This window comes from Panthera leo, chromosome B4 (genome assembly GCF_018350215.1).
Source record: "Panthera leo isolate Ple1 chromosome B4, P.leo_Ple1_pat1.1, whole genome shotgun sequence".
Lineage (NCBI taxonomy): Eukaryota > Metazoa > Chordata > Mammalia > Carnivora > Felidae > Panthera > Panthera leo.
Window position 1 is genome coordinate 107,108,502 of NC_056685.1, and position 20,277 is coordinate 107,128,778.

General features: G+C 33.6%; 1 protein-coding gene across 7 annotated transcripts in view; it reads left to right on the forward strand.

Annotated features, from left to right (window-relative positions):
* Window positions 1–17: 17 nt before the first annotated feature.
* Window positions 18–20,277, forward strand: part of LRRIQ1 (leucine rich repeats and IQ motif containing 1) — a 214,066-nt gene continuing 193,806 nt past the window's right edge. For 5 of the 7 annotated variants that reach the window (XM_042947273.1, XM_042947276.1, XM_042947277.1 and 2 more), the window contains exons 1-7: window positions 18–90; window positions 4,816–4,959; window positions 6,574–6,685; window positions 10,994–11,085; window positions 12,469–12,586; window positions 13,598–13,821; window positions 18,240–18,314. In XM_042947273.1, coding sequence (XP_042803207.1) covers window positions 4,816–4,959; window positions 6,574–6,685; window positions 10,994–11,085; window positions 12,469–12,586; window positions 13,598–13,821; window positions 18,240–18,314 — 765 coding nt within the window. In that variant the 5' untranslated portion in view covers window positions 18–90. The remainder of the gene's footprint in view (window positions 91–4,815; window positions 4,960–6,573; window positions 6,686–10,993; window positions 11,086–12,468; window positions 12,587–13,597; window positions 13,822–18,239; window positions 18,315–20,277) is intronic. The other 2 variants (XM_042947275.1, XM_042947274.1) reach the window with 2 other exon arrangements.

Genomic DNA, 20,277 nt, shown 5'->3' on the forward strand with positions numbered 1-20,277 from the left:
ACGCTTTGTTTGGAGTCTCTGCGCGCTGTCTTCCAACCCAGCCGAAGGATTTAGCCGCTGGTGGGTGAGCCGGGGCCCCTCAAAGCTGGGGTAGGTGGCGCGGGAGGCGACACAGAGCTGTGGGAGCGGGGAGCGCAAACGGAGTCGGGCGCCTCTCCGCCGAGGCCAGGCTTTAGGACAAACGGTGGGGCCCGCGGGCTGAAGGGGTGGCTGCGCGAGTCTAGGCTCTCTTAGATTTTGGAGATTTCGTGGCTCACTCAAAACTTGGACATCCACCGTAACGATCTAGGGAGATTTCTATAATTACCTTTCTTCCCCCTCCCTAAATGACACTTCCTTTCTTCCCTCCTTCCCCTCCTTTCCTTTCCTTTCCTTTCCTTTCCTTTCCTTTCCTTTCCTTCCTTTCCTTTCCTTTCCTTTCCTTTCCTTTCCTTTCCTTTCCTTTCCTTTTTTCCTTCATAATTTGTAGTTGCCTTTTAAAGTAGATTTTCCTCCCTTATCTTTATAGTTGAAGAACAATAGTTGAAAGTGGAGTTCCTTAAGATTTCCCATCTTTGGCAGCTTTAAGTAGTTTACTGTAGCCCATTTACAGTGGGATACATCTAAGGCTGCACTGTCCCATCCTGTCACCACCAGGTGGCCGCTGAGGGCTTGAAAGGTCTTGAATTGAATTGAGATGGACTGTAGGTGTAAAACACACAGCACATTTTGAAGAATTAGCATACAAAACAAAAATATAAACTTTTTACATTGATCTTAATTAATAATTTTTGTACTGACTACATGTTGAAATAATATTTTAGATATATTGGGTTAAATAAAATGTTATTAAAACGAATTTCACCTGTTTCTCTTTACTTTTTAAAAAGTTGCTACTAGACAATTTAAAATCACATATGTGCTTGGATATGTAATTGGGCAGGCCGATCTAAACGTCCAGGAGATGAGCAGAGAGGGACATATAATGGAAAAGTCTCTTACCTTTACCCTATTCTACTTCTTTTCTTTCTACATAAAGTTTCGTGTACCTGTGCATTCTGCTTTATAACTATGTTTTTTTTAAAAAAAATCTAATTTTCCATCTAACAAATATTTTGAATTGCACTTTAAGTGAGTTTGATAACAAGATAGCATTTTACACTGGTTCTGTTTTTTGTTTTGTTTTCCTTTGGAGGAGGGAGATTATGGGTAAAATTGAGTATATTAAAATGAGCTTTTAGAATTACAAAAGGAGTACCTACTCATGATTTTAAAAATCACTCAACATAAAGGTACGAAATGCAAATTGAAAGTTCCTCAAATTCTTCTAGAAAGTTTCTGTGTTTAAAAAAAAATGTGTGAATGTGTGTATAGTTACACAAAAGAGATATTACTTTACATATTTTTTGGCCATGTGCCTCTTTTCAATTATTTCTTCCTTGTTACCTTTCCACAGGAGCATAGTAAATATACATATTTTTAAAAGGACTTGTATAGTATTCCATTCTATGAATCCATCATAATCTATTTAACTGTTTTCTTAGTATTTAGGAGTTTTTAATTACATGTTTTATTGAGATAACTGTAGATTAACACCTAGTTTTAAGAAATAATGCAGAAATATCCCTTGTACACTCTGTCCAGTGTCTCCTCATGGTAACATTTTTAAAATAAATTTTACTTTTTTAAAAACGTTTCTTTATTTATTTTGAAAGAGAGAGAAAGAAAGAAAGAGAACGAACATGTGCACAAGCAAGGGAAGGGCAGAGAGAGAGGGAGAGAGAGAATCCCAAGCAGGCTCTGTGCTGTCAGCAGAGCCTGACACGGGGCTCGAACTCAGGAAACATGAGATCATGACCTGAGCTGAAATCAAGAGTTAGACACTTAACTGATTGAGGCACGCAGATGTCCCCAGTGGTAACATTTTGTAATGATAGTCTGATATCAGAATATTAATATTGACACAGTCTGCTAATCTTACTCAGTTTTCCTCAGTTTTCCTTGTACTCATTTGTGTGTATGATATATAATTTTTATCATCTGAATATACTAACTTATCTATTACTACAATCAAGATACTGAGCAGCTCCAATGCTACAAGGATCTTTCATGTTGCCCTTTCATGACCATAGCCACCTTCCTCCAACTCCATCCACCCTTTACTCCTGGGAATCACTAATCTTTCCGCCACTTACAAAATTTTGTCATTTCAAAATGTTACATAAGTGGAATCATATAGTATGTTACCTTTTGGTTTGGGCTTTTGCTCAACGTAGTTCCCTAGAAATTCAAGGAGATTTATCAATATGGTGACGTGTAGTAAAATCTATTCCTTTTATTTCTGAGTAGTATTGAATGGTATGGATGTGCTAGAATTGGTTTAACCATTCATCTACTGAGGGGCATTTTGCTTGTTTCCAGTTTGAGGCTATTATGAATAAAACCGTCGTGAACATTCATGCACAAGTTTTAGTGTGTGAAAATACATTTTTATTTCTCTGGAATAAATGCCCAATAGTATAGGCAATAAGTGAAGATCAGTCCAATTAAATCAATTGTATGTGAAAGAAAGATATGTAATATGTATAGCTATAGGACAGGCAGGCACAGGTTGGTTGTTTGATTTTTGGATGGGGGTGAACTGATTGTGTTTATGTGTAGAAGAGAGGCAAGTGGAATAAAAATGTATGGTGAGGCAATAAACAGAATAGTGGATGGAACACAGTTCAATATGTGAGAAATTGTCAGATTCAAAGCATAGTTACAAGATTATACTTTATTAGGAAGGGGTTCCTCTCCAAGTAAGATGAATATGAAAAGATTTCAGGAAAAGAAATAGGAAAATGAGGATGTTTCATTTTCTTTGTTAACTAGATCATAAACTATGAACACAGGATACTGTCTTATTTAATCAATGTATTTCTATCCCTAGTAGTGATGTTAATGTACCTTGTAGGCTCCCAAAAACTTGATTTTGAGATGAGTAAAAGAAGGAAAAGAGGAAGGAAGGAAGGAAGGAAAGAAGGAAGGAAAGAAAGAAAGAAGGAAGAAAGGAAGAAGAGTCAAGAACACAGCACTGGAAATGCCAGGGACCTGAGGAAAGAATTAAAGTTTGGAATAGTCTGGAAAACAAAATACTAGTACAGAATTTTTCAAACTTTTTTTCTTAAACCAAGACCCACAGTAAAACAAATACACAACTACACTGCAGCTCATGTACACATGCATACATATATACCCATTTACAAGTGAAACACAAGTTTTAAAAACTATTTTTATCTTTAACATATATAGTTAACTTATAGTTTCTTTTATGACCTACCCTAATTTTTCCTATCCTATTCCATCATTAAAACTTTATGATCAAGAGCCACTGAATTAATTTCTGGATTCACGAGTTATCATCTGAAATTTGTGTCTAGTGTAAGAAAGTGGTCCAGGTTCATTCTTCTGCATGTTGTACAGTTTTCCCAGCACCACTTGCTGAAGAGACTGTCTTTATTCCATTGGATATTCTTTCCTGCTTTGTCAAAGATTAGTTGGTCATATGTTTGTGGGTCCATTTTTGGGTTCTCTATTGTGTTCCATTGATTTGAGTGTCTGTTTTTGTGGCATATCATCTGAAATTTGAAGATTGTTGGATTAAGAGATGTTAAGAAAGATTGCTGCGCAGATGAAGAGCTTGACTAAGTTTGTAGGACATGTTGTAGTGGGAAGAGTCCTGGCTTTGTATCTCTCAATTAGGGTCCTGTTTACATTGCTTATTAGCATAATGACTATGCACAGTTAAGTAAATTCTTCAAACCTTGGTTTTCTTATTAATACAATGACTATAATGACCTTAATCCTGTTAATTTACTCTGATAACTATTAATTACACAAGTGTCTTCTAGTGCCTGGCTTGTCACAGATACTCAATACATGGAAGCTAATGCTGGTTGATGATGTGATGATTATGTGAAGATATACTGTAATGTATTGCTTGATCCATAGCCATTATAATCATTAAAGATTTAAATAAGTATTGATCTTACATACTATCCATATATCCATATGGATATGCATATATTGTCCATTATTATGACATCCATTATCCATTATGGATATCTGTATATTATTCATTATTATAACATGTTGTTGTTGTTAAAAACAGATGACTATCTATAGTAAAACTGACAACTATGAGTTAATGAGTAGAAAATAACCATATATTGCCCCATGTATAGACTTGAGTTGTTCTCTTTTGAGTATTCAAATCTTCGAATATTCAAGCTGTTCAGAGGTATTTTTCCCTTAATTCTACCCATGAGGATGAATTTTACTGTGATGTTTCTTGGTTCAGGAAGCTAAGACAGTCCATTCCACGTGACTTTTCCCTTACAGAATTAAGAGATTAGTATTAGAGTTGATCATTTTGTAGTCACACATTAAAAAAATAATGAATTAACGGAGAGAGAAAACAATGTTTTCTAATATATGGTACAACCATAATAAGATATGATAAAAGTTTCCTAGATGAAAACATGTTTACACAGATCATTGGTATGACACATTAAACAACCCATAGTTTTTACTCATTTTAGCTACTTCAATTCTCTTTATTTTTTTAAATTATTTATTTATTTTGAGAGACAGAGAGAGAGACAGAGAGACAGAGAGAGAGGGAGAGAGAGAATCCCAAGCAGGCTTCATGCTGTCAGCAAGAAGCCCAATGCAGGGCTCGATCCCACAACCCTGGGATCATGACCTAAGCAGAAATAGTCAGACCCTTAACTGACTGAGCCACCCAGGCACCTCTCAATTCTCCTTAAATGGTTTTGTGTTTTATTATGAAAGATGATGGAAAACAACAATGATGATGAAGCAAAGCTCGAAGAAGAAATAGAAGCTGAATTGGATAAAATCAGCATTTCTTCATTGGAAAAAGATGATGATGATAGTGATTCAAAATCAGAAAGCCAGAGTGCTGATAGTGATACAGTAAGTGTTAAATACTGGACTTTTAGGAGCCTTTTAACTGGAGTAAACTTTTCAGGAGAAATATTACTTTTCTTAGTGTGTTTTACATAGTTATATAATTTTTTAACTTATGATCCCTTTTAAACAATGTGTATTGTTCGATATTTTAATATAAAAATGAAAATAGAAATCACATATAATTTCATATGCATATGTGTGGGGTTTTTTTGCAAAATTGGGATTATATTATACATATAATTATTTATATCCTGCTTTTTTTTACTTCATCATGAGTGTCTTAATGTTATTAGATATACATGAAAAACAAAATTTATGTAAACTCTTTAGATCTATAGAAATAGTTATTTTTTTGGAAATCAAATATATCTTCTTTTCATTTGTGCATTTTCCCCAGTGTTTATATGCTTAGAAAATTTATTCACAGATTAATTCTTTTACATCAAAATCCTTAAACTAATGGGAATTTATTTTCAATTATGTTATAAAATGTAGATCTAGCTAGAAATTTTCCTGCATGTATTTAGTTAATATTATTAATATCACTTGATGAATAATTTACCTCTTCTCAATTGATCTGCCTTTTTTTATAATTAAATTTTTTAATGTTTATTTATTTTTGAGAGACAGAGAGAGACAGCATGAGCAAGAGAGGGGCAGAGAGAGGGAGACCCAGAATATGAAGCAGGCTCCAGGCTCTGAGCTTTCAGCGCAGAGCCTGACGCGGGGCTTGAAACTCTGGAGCCCTGAGATCATGACCTGAGCCGAAGTCGGTCGCTCAACCGACTGAGCCACCCAGGTGCCCCTGAACTGCTTTTTTTTTTTTTTTTAAGTTTATTTATTTATTTTGAGAGAGAGAGAGAGAGAGAAAAGGAATGTGAGCAGGGGAGGGCAGAAAGGGAGGGAAAGGAGAGAGAGAGAGAGAGAGAGAGAGAGAGAGAGAAAATGAGAATGAGTCTTAAGCAGGCTCCATGCTGTCAGCACAGAGCCCTATGCAGGGCTCGAACTCATGAACCATGACATCATGACTTGAGCTGAAATCAAGAGTCGAATGTTTAACTGACTGAGCCACCAAGGGACCTCTCAATTGATTTGTCCTATCTTTTGTATATGTTTAGCTCTATCTAAGATTATCTATTCTTTTCCATTATTCTGTTAGTTTTGGCCTATTGTAGTTTTTTAAGTATCAAATAGGTAAAATTGCTTTAGTTGTTTTGCTCTTTGAAATCTCCACTAAGCTTTTTCTAAAAACAAAAACAAAAACAACTCATTTGTTAAATTTCAAAAAGCAGTTCTACTTTGATTTTCAATTAGGATTGAAATAACCTATATACTACTTTTGGAAAGTTAATATTTTTACATTATAATGATAATAGTGATGATATTCAAATGAGACAAACAATTCTGAAATTTTTCATTTAAATGTGAAATCCAACAGAATCATGGATGTGCTTCATAACCACTTGAAAATGAAGAGCAAATTTTAACCAATATACTTGTTTGAACTCATTCACATACTTTGCTCAAATTTTTGGTGTATCAAAACTTTTATCAAATATTTGATACATAGGTTTAATAAACAATTTAACTGTTGGTTTCATGTTTTTTAAATTTGAGGATGTGGATGAGTTACCTGAGTCAGTTCTTCACTGTATTGACATCATAAAGAATAAGAGTAAAACTGTTGAAGAGCTCATTCTTCAGGACTTGGAAGATACAGAGGTTTTAAGTAAGTACAGTTGTTAACTGCTTGGCAGATAAGTTTTCTGTAAGCAGGAATGATTTATAATTTAGAAAATTATATTGTTTCAAGTTCTTATCTGTTGTTATACACATGTATGTGCATTTGTCTCTAGTATATAATATACGAGATTTTTATTTACTCCATTAATTTATTTCCCGTATTACTTTCCTTATATGTCTAATAAATAGTAGCCACCAACAGTTTGTTTTACCAGTCTTAATTAAAACCAGAGATTGTATTACGGCTGATTCTTTTTTTAAAAATGTTTTAATGTTTATTTTTTTGAGAGAGAGACAGAACACGAGCGGGGGAGGGGCTGAGAGACAGGGAGACACAGAATCTGAAGCAAGCTCCAGGCTCCATGCTCTCAGTACAGAGTCTGATGTGGGACTCAAACCCATGAACCTCGAGATCATGACCTGAGCCAAAGTCTGAAGCTAAACTGACTCTGTGACAGTTGGTTCTTGAACAATGCTGGTTCAAATTGCATGGGTCATTTATGCACAGATTTTTTACAGTATTATAAAATGGATTTTCTTTTCCTTATGATTTTCTTAATAACATTTTAATTTCTCTAGCTTACTTTGTTGTAAGAATACAGTACATTATACACATAGTATATAAAATATATGTTAATAGACTTTATGTTATTGGTAAGCTTTCTGGTCTACAGTAGGCTATTGGTAGTTATGTTTTGGGGGATCAAAAGCTATATGCAGATTTTTTACTACATGGGGGGTTGTCACTTGTAATCCCCATGTTGATCAAGGATCATCTGTACTTTGCATTAAAGAAAAGAAAATTGGTTGCAGGAATATTTTAGAAGTATCAGTTTATATATCTTTTTGGAGAAAAAAAATTTATGTCAGAAGGCTAACAAGTTTTACCTGATTCAGCTGAGCAAATTTACTTCTTGAAATTATTCTAAGAATAATAGAATGATTAAAGATTTAATTAGAATTAATCAAGGTTTAGTTTATAATGAAAAATGGCAACAGCCTAAGTGTTTAATAGGATCTTAGTGTGTGCAACTACACCCATTAAAAAAGATGGCTTAGATGATATTTAATAGCATAAAAATATTCATGATGTAGTGTTTAAAATTATTATAAAATTCAGTGTTATTTATGCAAATATTAGTGTGAGTTACAATATGGATATTCATAGATATTCATTCAACAAATATTGCTGTGTGAAATGATCTGTTTTAGCTACTAAGACTATAACACAGAACAAAATAGACAAAGGTCCTGCTTTCCTATTCTAATGTTCCAGTGTGGGGAGATAGACTATAAATGAATAAATATGTAATATTTTAATCATGATAACTTCTATGAAGGAAAAAGTTTAAGATAGGGGATAGAGATTGGAGGTTGCCGTTTTAGATAGGGTAAGTCAGGGAAGGCCTCTCTGAGAAAGTAATACTTAAGCAATGACTGAAAGGTAAGCCACATGGACATCTCAGTGAATGAGAAGGTGAGCTACGTGGATATCTAGAGAGACGGTGTTCCAGAAAGAAGGATCTGTAAAGGCCAAAGCACAGATCATATAAGTGTCAGATCACAGAGGGCTCTTATAAATCATGGTCTGGACTGTGGATTCTACTCTCTGTATGCTAAGGTTTTTGAATAAAGAGTGACAGTATCTGACACATTTTGAGACAATCATTCTGGTGATTATGTAGAAAAGATGCCTTGAGGTAGCAAAAGTCTCCTACAAAACTGTTGTAATAGTGTGGTTAGAAATGAGAGTGATTTGAGTAGAAATGATGAAAAATAGTCATATTCAAGAAACCATTTTTAAGGTAAAAAGAACCAAATGGATGTTTTATTGGTGGATTGGAATGAAAGGAAGAGAGGAAATTGACTCCCAAGATTTTTGTCCTGAGAACCTGTGTGCATATGTAAATACTTCCTGTATGTAGATACTTCAAATTTTGGCAGTGACTATCTGTAGTTGAGTTATAGGGAATTTTAATGTTTTTTTTAAATTTATATTTCCTGAAGTAAATATAATGAAAGTATATTATAAATATATTAGCAATTATATAGCCTAATTAAGAAAAAATAGAAGGAAACACAATCATAGAAAATTAGTTACATAAAAAGTTATATAATTACAGTTGTAGCAGTGGTTTAGAAAATTATGAGATCTTATGTATCATTCTAATGAAATAAGTTTGATAGTATCAAAGAATAGAATAATTTTTCAAGAAAATTCAAATTATCAAAATTGTTTGAAAAGGGTGAAAAACATGATTAAATTGATAAGCTGGCAAGAAGGTGGAAAAGGTTTCCTTCTCAAATGTCATTAGAAATTAGTATGATTTTTGGGGCACCTGGGTGGCTCAGTCGGTTACGTGTCTGACTTTAGCTCAGGTCATGATCTCAAGACTTGTGAGTTCGAGCCCCACATTGGGCTGTGTGCTGACAGATCAGACCCTTGAGCCTGCTTTGGATACTGTGACTGCCTCTCTCTGCTCCTCCCCTGCTTGTGCTCTGTGTGTGTCTCTCTCTCACAAATAAATAAACATTAAAAAAAATTAAAGAGGGGCGCCTGGGTGGCTCAGTCGGTTAAGTGTCCGGCTTCAGCTCAGGTCACGATCTCGCGGTCCGCGAGTTCGAGCCCCGCGTCGGGCTCTGGGCTGATGGCTCAGAGCCTGGAGCCTGCTTCCGATTCTGTGCCTCCCTCTCTCTCTGCCCCTCCCCCGTTCATGCTCTGTCTCTCTCTGTCTCAAAAATAAATAAACGTTAAAAAAAAAATAATTTAAAAAAAAAAAAAAATTAAAGAAATTAGTATAATTTTAAAAAAGAAAAAAAGAAATCAGTATGATTTTACAACTGATTTCTTACAATCCACAAGGATAAACAAATCTGAAGATTATATTTCATTTATAAAAAGCTACATATTTCAAATATAAATCTGTACAAGCATAACACACATACAAAAGAAGCCAGAGGCTAATTTCATTTTTGAATGTAGATATTTTGTTTAGGGCTCTCATTTGTAGACAGAAGCTACTTTAGCTCCTTTAAGCAGAAAGGTTTTTGGGGTATTTGTGTGTTTGTTTTTATGCATAGAGTAGATGTGTTGGTTACTTATTGCTGCAAAACAAACAGTGGTTTAAAATAACAATATGTTATTATCTTTTATGGTTCTGTGGGTTGACTGAGCTTAGCTAGGCAGTTCTTGCTTAGATTTCTGTATGCATTTACAGTTAGATCTTAATTAGGAATGCAGTTAGCTGAAGTCTTTAGTCTTCACACGTAATATTTTTAGGAAAATAAAGACTTAAATATATCACAGAATCTAAATCACCCTCTGAAACCTGGCTTCAAAGAAATCTGTAGAATGTTATTTTTGCTTTCAACCTCTCACATAGGAAATCATGCTGGTAAGGCTGTGAGTAGGTGTTGAAGACAATATATGCTATCGGACAAAACTGGTGTGAAGAGGTAGTTAACCAGCAGAACAGTCATCTGTAAAAAATAGTTTACTAGTAGGAGAGGTTCCCAGGATAGAACACATTAGCTGAATAAGGACAAAAAAAACTACATCTACACAAATGGTAACAGGACAATAAAATTCAACAAAAAACACATAAAACCAGGAATGAAAGGTCACTTCATTCACATTAGTAATTATAATCTTTTAAATTAGTAATTTTATTAAAGTATTTTTAATGTCTTGTGCAAGCTTATATTGCTAGTTTTTGGCAGGTAGAATTGAACTTTTGTTGATTGCTAATTAGGGCGTCATTATAGTATAAAACAGCATTATTCTGTGTACATGGAAAATAAACTTCAGTATAAAATATGAAAGGTGATCCAAAGAGTGCTTTATAAATTTATTACTTTTATTTTGAGGACAAAGATTACAGATTTCCTCTGTTCTTTATTTTTCATTATTTTCCTATTGTTTTGTGTGACTCATCATCGAGTCACTGATAGAGGTTCCTGGATGACTCAGTCGGTTAAGCATCTAAGTCTTTTCTGCTCAGGTCATGATCTCATGGTTCTTAAGATCAAGCCCTGTGTCAGGCTCTGCACTGACAGCATGGAGCCTGCTTGGGATTCTTTCTCTTCCCCTCACTCTGCCTCTCCCACACTCATGCGCATGTGCACATACTCTCTCTCTCTCTCTCTGTCTCTCTCCCAAAACAAATAAACATTTTAAAAAAGAATATACTATGATAGAATTTGAGATTAAAGGATGACGAAAGCGTTTGAGATTTTAACATGTTTTGCCTTGTTCTCTAATATTTAAAGCTATAATATTTTTTTCTTTCTCTAGACTATAGTTATGGAGTGGTTTCTAATAATCATATGCATTTAAAGATAGAATTATCAGCTGAACATAAAGAAAATCCGGAACAATTAATAAAGGTATATGATCAATATTTGACTGAAAGTACTCAATATTACAGTTAGAAATTTACCTTTCCCTCTTATAAAGGATGCTAGTTCACTGATTTAAAGTTCACTGACTAAAAATTAAAAATTTAATTATTTTTACGCAAATAATTTTTAGTATTGTGCTTTTCTCTGGCATGTAATAGACAACAACTCAAAATCAACCTTTAAAAATATTAGAAATAGTGATTTGAACCATCATTACTTGGAAATTTAACTATATTGTGTGATTATTTTTTCCCTAAAATCTCCAAGGAAGAAAACAATGACTATAATATTAATTACCTTGCTTAGGAATGTACTGTTACAGTAGAGACTTTAAATACCCTATGGAAAATTTAAAAATAGAACATCTTATGTTAGTTAAAAAAAAGATAAAATAAAAACATTCTTAAAGAAATAATATGAAAGGAGAGCCTAGCATTTTTGGTTAAAACCTCTAGAAATGTATTTGAGAAAGTTTCTTCTACAGGTTCAGCATTTTGGACTCTTTTACTTCTCATTTTACCCAACTATGTCTAAGTTTACTAACTCTATTCCTGGTCCCTATGATGTTTAGTGAAATTTGAAAGTTGCATATATATATATATATATATATATATGTCTCTTGACTCCCCTTTTTTTGGTAACAAACTTGAAATATTAATTTTGAATTATTATACTGCTACTTCATTGAAATAGATATCCTATATCTTACCAGCTAGAATATGGTGCAGGTCTAATTATGGAAAAGTATTCATCAATATTATGACTTTTTCATAATTTAGGTTAAAGTAGCAAATAGTTGTTTTTTAAATGTACTGAATGTATCAGCAGTTTGTATATGTGAGCAATCACTCTAATTGAGAAATATAGAAATATATTAGGAAGAAAACATTAGTAGAAACATTTGGAAATAATTTTCAAGGAATTTCTTTGTTTTCACTTGAGTATAGTTAACACACAGTATTACATTAGCTTCAGGTATACAGCAGAGTAATAAAACATCTCCACACATCATGCTATGCTTACCACAAATGTAGCTACCGTCTGTTACCATAAATGGCTGTATACCATCGACTGCATTCCTAATGCTATACCTTTTATTCCTATGACTTATTCGTTCCACAGATTTTCAAGCAGTTTAGCTGAATAGTGTGGATGAATATCAGAGAGTGCTTAGAATTCTGAAAAATAAGGAGGGCAAAATATAGTCTGTTTGCATGGGAAAAACATTTTTAGTGTGCTATAGAGTTGTATTTGAGAGAGATTCAAAGTAAATAAAGTTCTAGATATGTGTATGTAAATACTTGATACATTATTAAAGCAATTGCTTGACTCTTTCTTTAATTATTGGCATTCTTTTTAACCTCTTAGATGTTATCTGAAATAGAAAAAGAAGAATTTCTGAGGAGTAAAACCCATTGTAGCAGTCCTGATTCTATTCCAGAGCCTGGTCCTCATGATTTGCCTGTAGATGAACATGTTTTGTCAGGTGGGCTAAATGCTCAATGATAGTTTGGATAATTTTAATGTGATTTACTATAGTTATCTGAAAAACGATTAAGAGTTTTCTTTTGACATTTAGAAAAATACAATCCTGATATTTGAAAATTATTATGCTTTACTGTACTTATTTAGTTTCATATTTTCATAGTTTTTAAAAAAATTAATGTTTATTTATTTGTGAGAGAGAGAGAGACAGACAGAGCACAAGCAGGAGGGGCAGAGAGAGAGGGAGACACAGAATCTGAAGCAGGTTCCAGGCTCTGAGCTGTCAGCACAGAGCTTGACACAGAGCTTGAACTCATGAGCCACGAGATCATGATCTGAGCCGAAGTCAGATGCTTAACCGACCAAGCTACCATGGTGACCCCATATTTTCATAGTTTTTTATACCTCTTAAATTAACTTGATTTAAATATATTTAAAATTTTCCATCTATATAGCTGACTGAAATAGATATACTCAGCCATGGATTTTTAAGTGTCCTTTATGTTCCTTAAGTATCTTTTAAGTACAGCACACACACACATATTATGTTTTTACATTAAGTTTTGTGGTATATAGTTTAAGGCAAGTTATGTAATTTCTTAATTGACTGAAATGGAACTCCCTTATATATGACTGCAATAGAATTTTTATGTATATTTAAGAATGTATTTTTTGCATATTGTCCCTTTTACTTTGGTAATACATTGACATTATTTCTTCATTTCAAAATTACCCTTATACTTTACATTAAATCAGTTTTGAGAGGTTAGATTTTTTTTTTCTTTTTTGGGAGAACGAGAGTGTGAGCTGGGAGTGGCAGAAAGAGGGAAGGAGAGAGAATCTTAAGCAGGCTCCATGCCCAGCACAGAGCCCAATGTGGGTCTCAATCCCACAACTCTGAGATCATGTACTGAGTTGAAATTAGGAGTTGAAATCAACTGACTGAGCTACCCAGGCACACTGAAAGGCATTATTTTAATAATAATAATAATATTTCTCTTCATAAATGCAGATGATACTGATATAAATTTTGGATACTGTGAAGTGGAAGAAAGATGTAGGCAGTCTTTTGAAGCTTGGCAAGGCAAACAGAAAGAACTGGAAGACCAAGAGAAAGAAACTCTTAAAGCTCAAAGGGATAGAGAACAAAAGCAATTTGAAGAAGAAGAAGAAAAGAGACATTGCTGGATGAAACAGTTTGAAGTTGAAAAGAAGAAATTAGAGAATATTCACAAGGTAAGGATTTTTTTTTTATTTTTGTTGTTTTTCATACATTTTTTGAATCAGTAACTACTTATGAATAGTACTGGTGTTTTGGATTATGGCGTGGATTGAGCTATGTTCTGTGTATTTTTTTTTATAGAATTTTACTTTTTGGACCAAATGACATTAGAAAATATTTTTTTAATATTTATCTTTGAGAGAGAGGGATAGGGGGTGGGGAGAGCCTGAGTGGGGAAGGAGTACAGAGAGAGGGGAACAGAGGATCTGAAGCGGGCTCTGTGCTGACAGTAGAGAGCCCGATGCAGGCCTCGAACTCATAATCTGTGAGATCATGTCCTGAGCAGGAGTCAGACCCTAACTGACTGAGCCATCCAGGCACCCTGTTCTGTGGGTTTTAAGTACTTCTGATAGTTGAAGCAATTGACTGTGGTAATAGGATTTACTATGGACTTCTTGATTAGTTTTCACTGTAATTCATTGGAATTTCAGATGCTTCTTTGGATCTTGGGGGTCCCCTGGGTCTATGAAGTTACAAAGATTGTCCTAGAAGGGCTGATACTTAGAGCATAAACTGTTGTTTTTTCATACACTTCTTATCATGGAAGAAGGCAACATAATTTACTTGATCATGAAATGTCCTTGCTATATGGTCTAATATATAGCAATTACATGAAACATTTGGTTGAAGTGGTTCAACCATGTAGGTGATGGCCTATGCCTTGCTCCCATATTGAGCTAATTCCTGGGCCAGAGATTTTTTGGTGTGAAGGAGTTTTATGTTGTTGTTTTTAAAAAAAATTTTTTTTTAACGTTTATTTAGTTTTGAGAGACAGAGCATGAACAGGGGAGGGGCAGAGAAGGAGACACAGAATCCGAAGCAGGCTCCAGGCTCTGAGCTGTCAGCACAGAGCCCCATGTGGGGCTCAAACTCACAAACGCAAGATCATGGCCTGAGCTAAGTCAGACACTCAACCCACTGATCCACCCAGGAGCCCCAGGAGTTTTATGTTTTTATTTTTGTTTCCTCCTAACCCTACCCCAGGGGGTCCACAACTTCAAGTCATGGTAGCGGTGTATTGAGAAACTGGTGAATTTTTAGGACTTGACTTTATGGGCATCAGAATGCCCATGAGCTTAGAATGTGTGGGTAACAGGCAGGACTGACTTCCCTGTCTTACATTACTAAAATTGACTTACATATTACCCACAACTTAATAGTTTTGACTGTTCTGTGTAGACAGCATTGGCATGTGGTCACTTATGCAGTTCAGGGTATTCTAGCCCTCCATGTTGAGTACATTGCATTTCCTGATTTTATAGAAAATAAATTAAAAGCAATTATATTACAGAGCCAGTTTGGTTGTGGCTTTTTCTAATAGTGAACTGTGCATCCTTAACTTTCCTTTCATTATGTTTTCCTTCCCACAGACCATTTTAATCAGTCATTTCTGAAAGTCAGAAGCTTTTTTTTTTTTTTAATTCCAGGAAACGCTTTAATATAATTAAGATTTTAGAGTAGTGTTTGCTGTCTTGTGCTTAAATGCATCATTGTTATTGATTGTTAGTGGTGTTTTCAGATTTAGAAGACATCTGACTTTTAAATTCTCTTCAAATAAATTGACATTTTTAATTGTTTTAAAGCAAAAATATATTGACTACCTCATTGGCAAAGGATTCAGCTATATGCTTAGATGACCCAGAGAGATCTAACACTTGGGGCCCACCCTCAAAGATTCTAACTTAGTTTCTAAAAGCAATTTGTGCTTTATCATAAAATTAATAGTTTGGAATATTTTAATGAATTCCTAAATGTATGCTTTGTTATGCCTTGAGGCTTAACACTTTTCCAATGACCGTTCCATCATTTTATTATGATGGATTCTAAATATGAAATTTATTTTCTTTCAGTAGTTCTTTTCTGTGTCCTTTGTTAGCTTCCTCTTGCATTCCACTTAACAACTATTGTAAATCTCTTTCTTTAAGAGTTCTACCCAACTTCTCCCTCCTCATTATTGGCAAGTAATCACATAGCATTTTTGCATCAATGGCAAACTTTATTTTCTAATCCTGTATCAGTTTGCATCTACCTTTATATTCACCCTGCTGTTTTTTCTTGCCTTTGCTCCATTCTCAGTAGGAAAGGTTTCTTCTACTAAAGGTTAGCTTTCCCTGCTCTGCTCTGTATCTGTCATTTTCCAATTTACCCCTGCTTTGTTAGTTTTACCCCATATGCTGAAACACCCCAAAACACCCCTATCAACTTCTTTCTTTCTTACTGTTTATACACATGTTCAATTTTCTCCCATCCTAGAAACAAAACACAAGAAAAATCATGAGATCAGCTTTGATCATATATCTCAATTTAGCTTCTCTTTAGCTCTAGCTACCAGAGTCAGGCTTATTAAAGAGTAGTTATTTTTGCTGTATTTATGTCCTTGTCTCTCATTAAATCCTAAGCCTACTAGGTGTATATCATCACCACTCTACTAAATTAAACTGCTCTTAACAAAAATAACCAATGACTTCTCTATTTCCATACTCACAGGTTCTTTTTCAGCTCTTATATTGACCTCTGTAGCGTTTTATGCCAGTAAAATTTTGATTGTTGACCATTTCTCTCTTCCTTGTCTTAAATCGGACCATGCTGCCTTGATTCTGTTCTTATGTGTTTGGCAATTCCTACTTTATATCCAGTTTAGCCTTCTCTGTCTCTGTCTCTCTCCCTGAATATGGTACGACCAAGGATTTCTTCCTTTGTCCTTTTATTTTTCTTCATATACTTTCTCTCTTGATAATCTCAGCCACAGCTACGGCTGTTCAGAAACAATGTCAACTACATAACTCTACTACAGATACTTTACACTCAGAACTTAATATGTTTAAAACTGAATTCATTGTCTTTATTTCTTAATTGTGCTTCTCCTCAGGTATTTGTTATTTTGATGAGCTACACTATCATCATAGTCCAAGCTGGAATGATAAGGACCATCTTTGACTCTTCCCTCTCTTTATTATCCTCTTCCCTCTTAAAGTTATATTATCCATCTTTTCATCCACACACTTAATCTACTGTTACTCCATGGTTCAGGGTGTCCTAATGTCTAGCTTGTCTAAACTCTCTAACCGATCTCTCTACTTTTGGCCTTGTATTCCACAAACCCATTCACCATAGTCCTGTCAGAAGGATTTTTTTTTTTAAAATATTTATTTATTTATTTTGAGAGAGAGAGAGATTGAGAGAGAGAGAGAGAGAGAGAGAGAGAGTGAGAGCGAGGGAGAAAGTGTGCAAGCAGGGTAGGGGCAGAGAGAGACTCCCAAGTAGGCTCTGCACTATCAGCACAGAGCTGGATGCAGGGCTCCATCTCAGGAACCCTGTGATCACGACCTGAGTGGAAATCAAGAGTTGACCACTTAACCGACTCCACCCTGGCACCCCTAGAATGATTTTGTTATTTCTGTGCTTAATTCCCATCATGTAAGATTATATCCAAAGAAATATTCCCATTTCCTTTATTTCCAATCATCTGGTAGTTTATGGAAATTTTATGTTTACATTGTCTTTATATTTGTTCTCACTCCTGCCACCCTATCTACAGAGGGCTCTCCTTGATTCTTACATGGACTTTTCTAATACCTACTTTATTATCTCTTTAGTGACTCTTGCTTTCTGTCTTTAACTCTGTCTAAGGTAACCTTTTAATTTTCCTAAAAGCAGAACTATAGTCATCTTCCTAGTTGAAAAACATTTAATAATGTTTTAACATGTCTGTTTAACTTCTTGAAAGCCTAGTCATTTCAACTAGTCTTCTGCATGAAGCCTCTGATGATCCTCCAGTTATAACATCTATTTCTGCTGTGATCCTTTATAGTCTTCTCTTGCGATAAATTTATTCTGCTAAATTTGAGATAATATGGGAATTTATGATAATGTTTCCATAAAGTTTTAGAGGAAAGAGATTACATTTTACTGATCTTGTTTATTCTGCAGAGCCTTAACAAAATAGATGCTAATCAAAAAAAAAAAACATTATCCACTGAACTGAAGGGTTATGTGAGTTAAATGGGATGGTGAGGAGAGAAAAATATTATGTAATGCAAAACTCATCTTACAAACATTAATATTTGTAATTTTCGTGTTGTCCAACAGCATATCTAGTGAATACATTTTACTATGTACATAAACATACTCAAATAAGCTTTCCCAGGTTGCCAACATCTTCATGTGCTCAAAATGGGAACTTTAGGTATCATTTATGTGACACTTTAGGTTGAGATTAAAGTTGTTATACTACTACTAATAACAGAGAATCGTTGGGTAAGTTTTTATCTTTAACTATTATTTACAAATACAGGTTTGAGAACCAATTATAATAAGTATATATATTTTTTTGATATTTGAATATAATATCTCAATATTACCGTATGTTCAGCAAGAACAGGACAAGATGAATGATGAACTCCATAAAGAAGAGAAAATATGGAAAGAGAAATTTAAACAGCATGAGGTATCTATTTCTTCTTTTTAAACATCATGATAATTATTCTTCATTTGGAATATTTATTATACTTGAAATGGACATTTAAAAGTAATATTGCCTAGCTGATATAGGATTTAATTTACTAAGACTTTAAAAAATTCATTAATCACCAGAAATTATCCTTGAAATATAATGCCCTAAAAATTAAAATAAAGTGGGTCAGTGAGTGAACAGGTCTATGTAAAATTATAATTCTATAATTTTTTAAGATTTGAGGAAACATGCTATTATGAATATTTCATTATGACTGAAGATGGTTATGAAAGTTACCTCATTTCTTGAACACAATTGAATGTTAAATAATTCTTGTGAATTCAAGATCATTCTAATGATATTTATTAAGTTTAAATTTACTTAACTCATTTTTATATAAGATTTATTTAAATATATAATATAAATATATATAATATAAATATAATATATATAATATAAAAGAACATTTTATATAATATAAATGTAATATATGTTATATATAATATAAATATAAAATAAATTTATATGCAATATAAATATAAAATAAATTTTATATAAAATTTTATATAAAATTATGTTTTTCTATAAAACAGTTTTTAATAGAAATTTTTATATAAAATTATTTTAATTATAAACATGAAGTAGATAAACCTCTTATAATCCTGATATCCAGCTAAACATTCTACCTTTCTTTATCTTTCAAGTATTTTCTTTATATAAACATACTCCTGAAAAAGTAGGTTTCTACTATCCATTTAAAAAAATATATGTATATTTGACATTTAACATTGCATAAGATTGAATGGTACAGTGTATTGATTTGATGTTATATATTATAATATGATTTTCTCTATGGTGCATATTTAAATAAAAAAGTTGGTTAGGCATGTGAACAGACAGTACATATGAATGACAAGGGAAAAAAAAGACAATAGTAATTTACCTACAGGTAACCCAAATGTTGGAGTAGGAGAGCCATTAAAATACCTATAACTATCATTCCATAGCAACATGTTAAACAGATAGATGCTAAGAAAAGAGAACTAGAATCTATAATGAAATATCAAGTATACATTACAAAGTTGAAAAGTTCAGTATGTAAATTTAAAAATTCAGGGCATAAGTTTGACAGTTTGACTCAGCAAATGAGAGCATTAGTGAAACTGAAGCAAGGTCAGCAGAAAATATCCAAATTAAAGCACAGAGAGGACAAAAAAAAAAAGGGAGGACAGAAGAGAGTACAAGAAATATATGATGTATAGTGAAAAGATAAAACATGTGTATACTAGTAACCTTTGAAGGATAGGAGCAGAAACAGTGGGTGAAGAGATAATAGTTGAAATAGTTTAAAAGAAAATCGATCTGAACATTCAAAGTTGATTAATGATCTGTATACAGAATCAATACAGAGAAAACCACACCTGGGAGTTTAGTAGTGTAATGATTGAAATTCAAGACAAGGGGGGAAAGTTGTAAAAGCTGCCAGAGAAAAAGGCACATTACCTAAAAGGAGCTACAGTGAACTTAACAGCTGACTTCTTAAGTGGGATAGTAGAAGAAAGTAGAAGATAGTGCTAAGTGTTAATGGTTTCTTTGATCATTAGTGTTCTTTGAATCCTGAGTTTCCCCTGATTTCTGGACTCAGTTTTCATTTTCTGGAATGCATGCCTAAATACCTGTCAAAAAGATTTTTGGATGGCAAATTTTCTTTATTTTGCACACTTGAGAATAATGTCATTTTGCTTTTACAATCGAATGATTTGTTTCATGGGATATAGAATCCAGACTTATTACCATTTGGTTTTAACAATTTAAAGATCTAACTCATGTGCGCATTTAGATATTTTTGCCTGTGTTATCATTGTAGATTTGACACTCCTTCTTTACATTCTTTTGAAGTTTTAGGATTTTTCACTTTTTGCATTTATTCACACAAATTTACTGATTTCTTACTGCA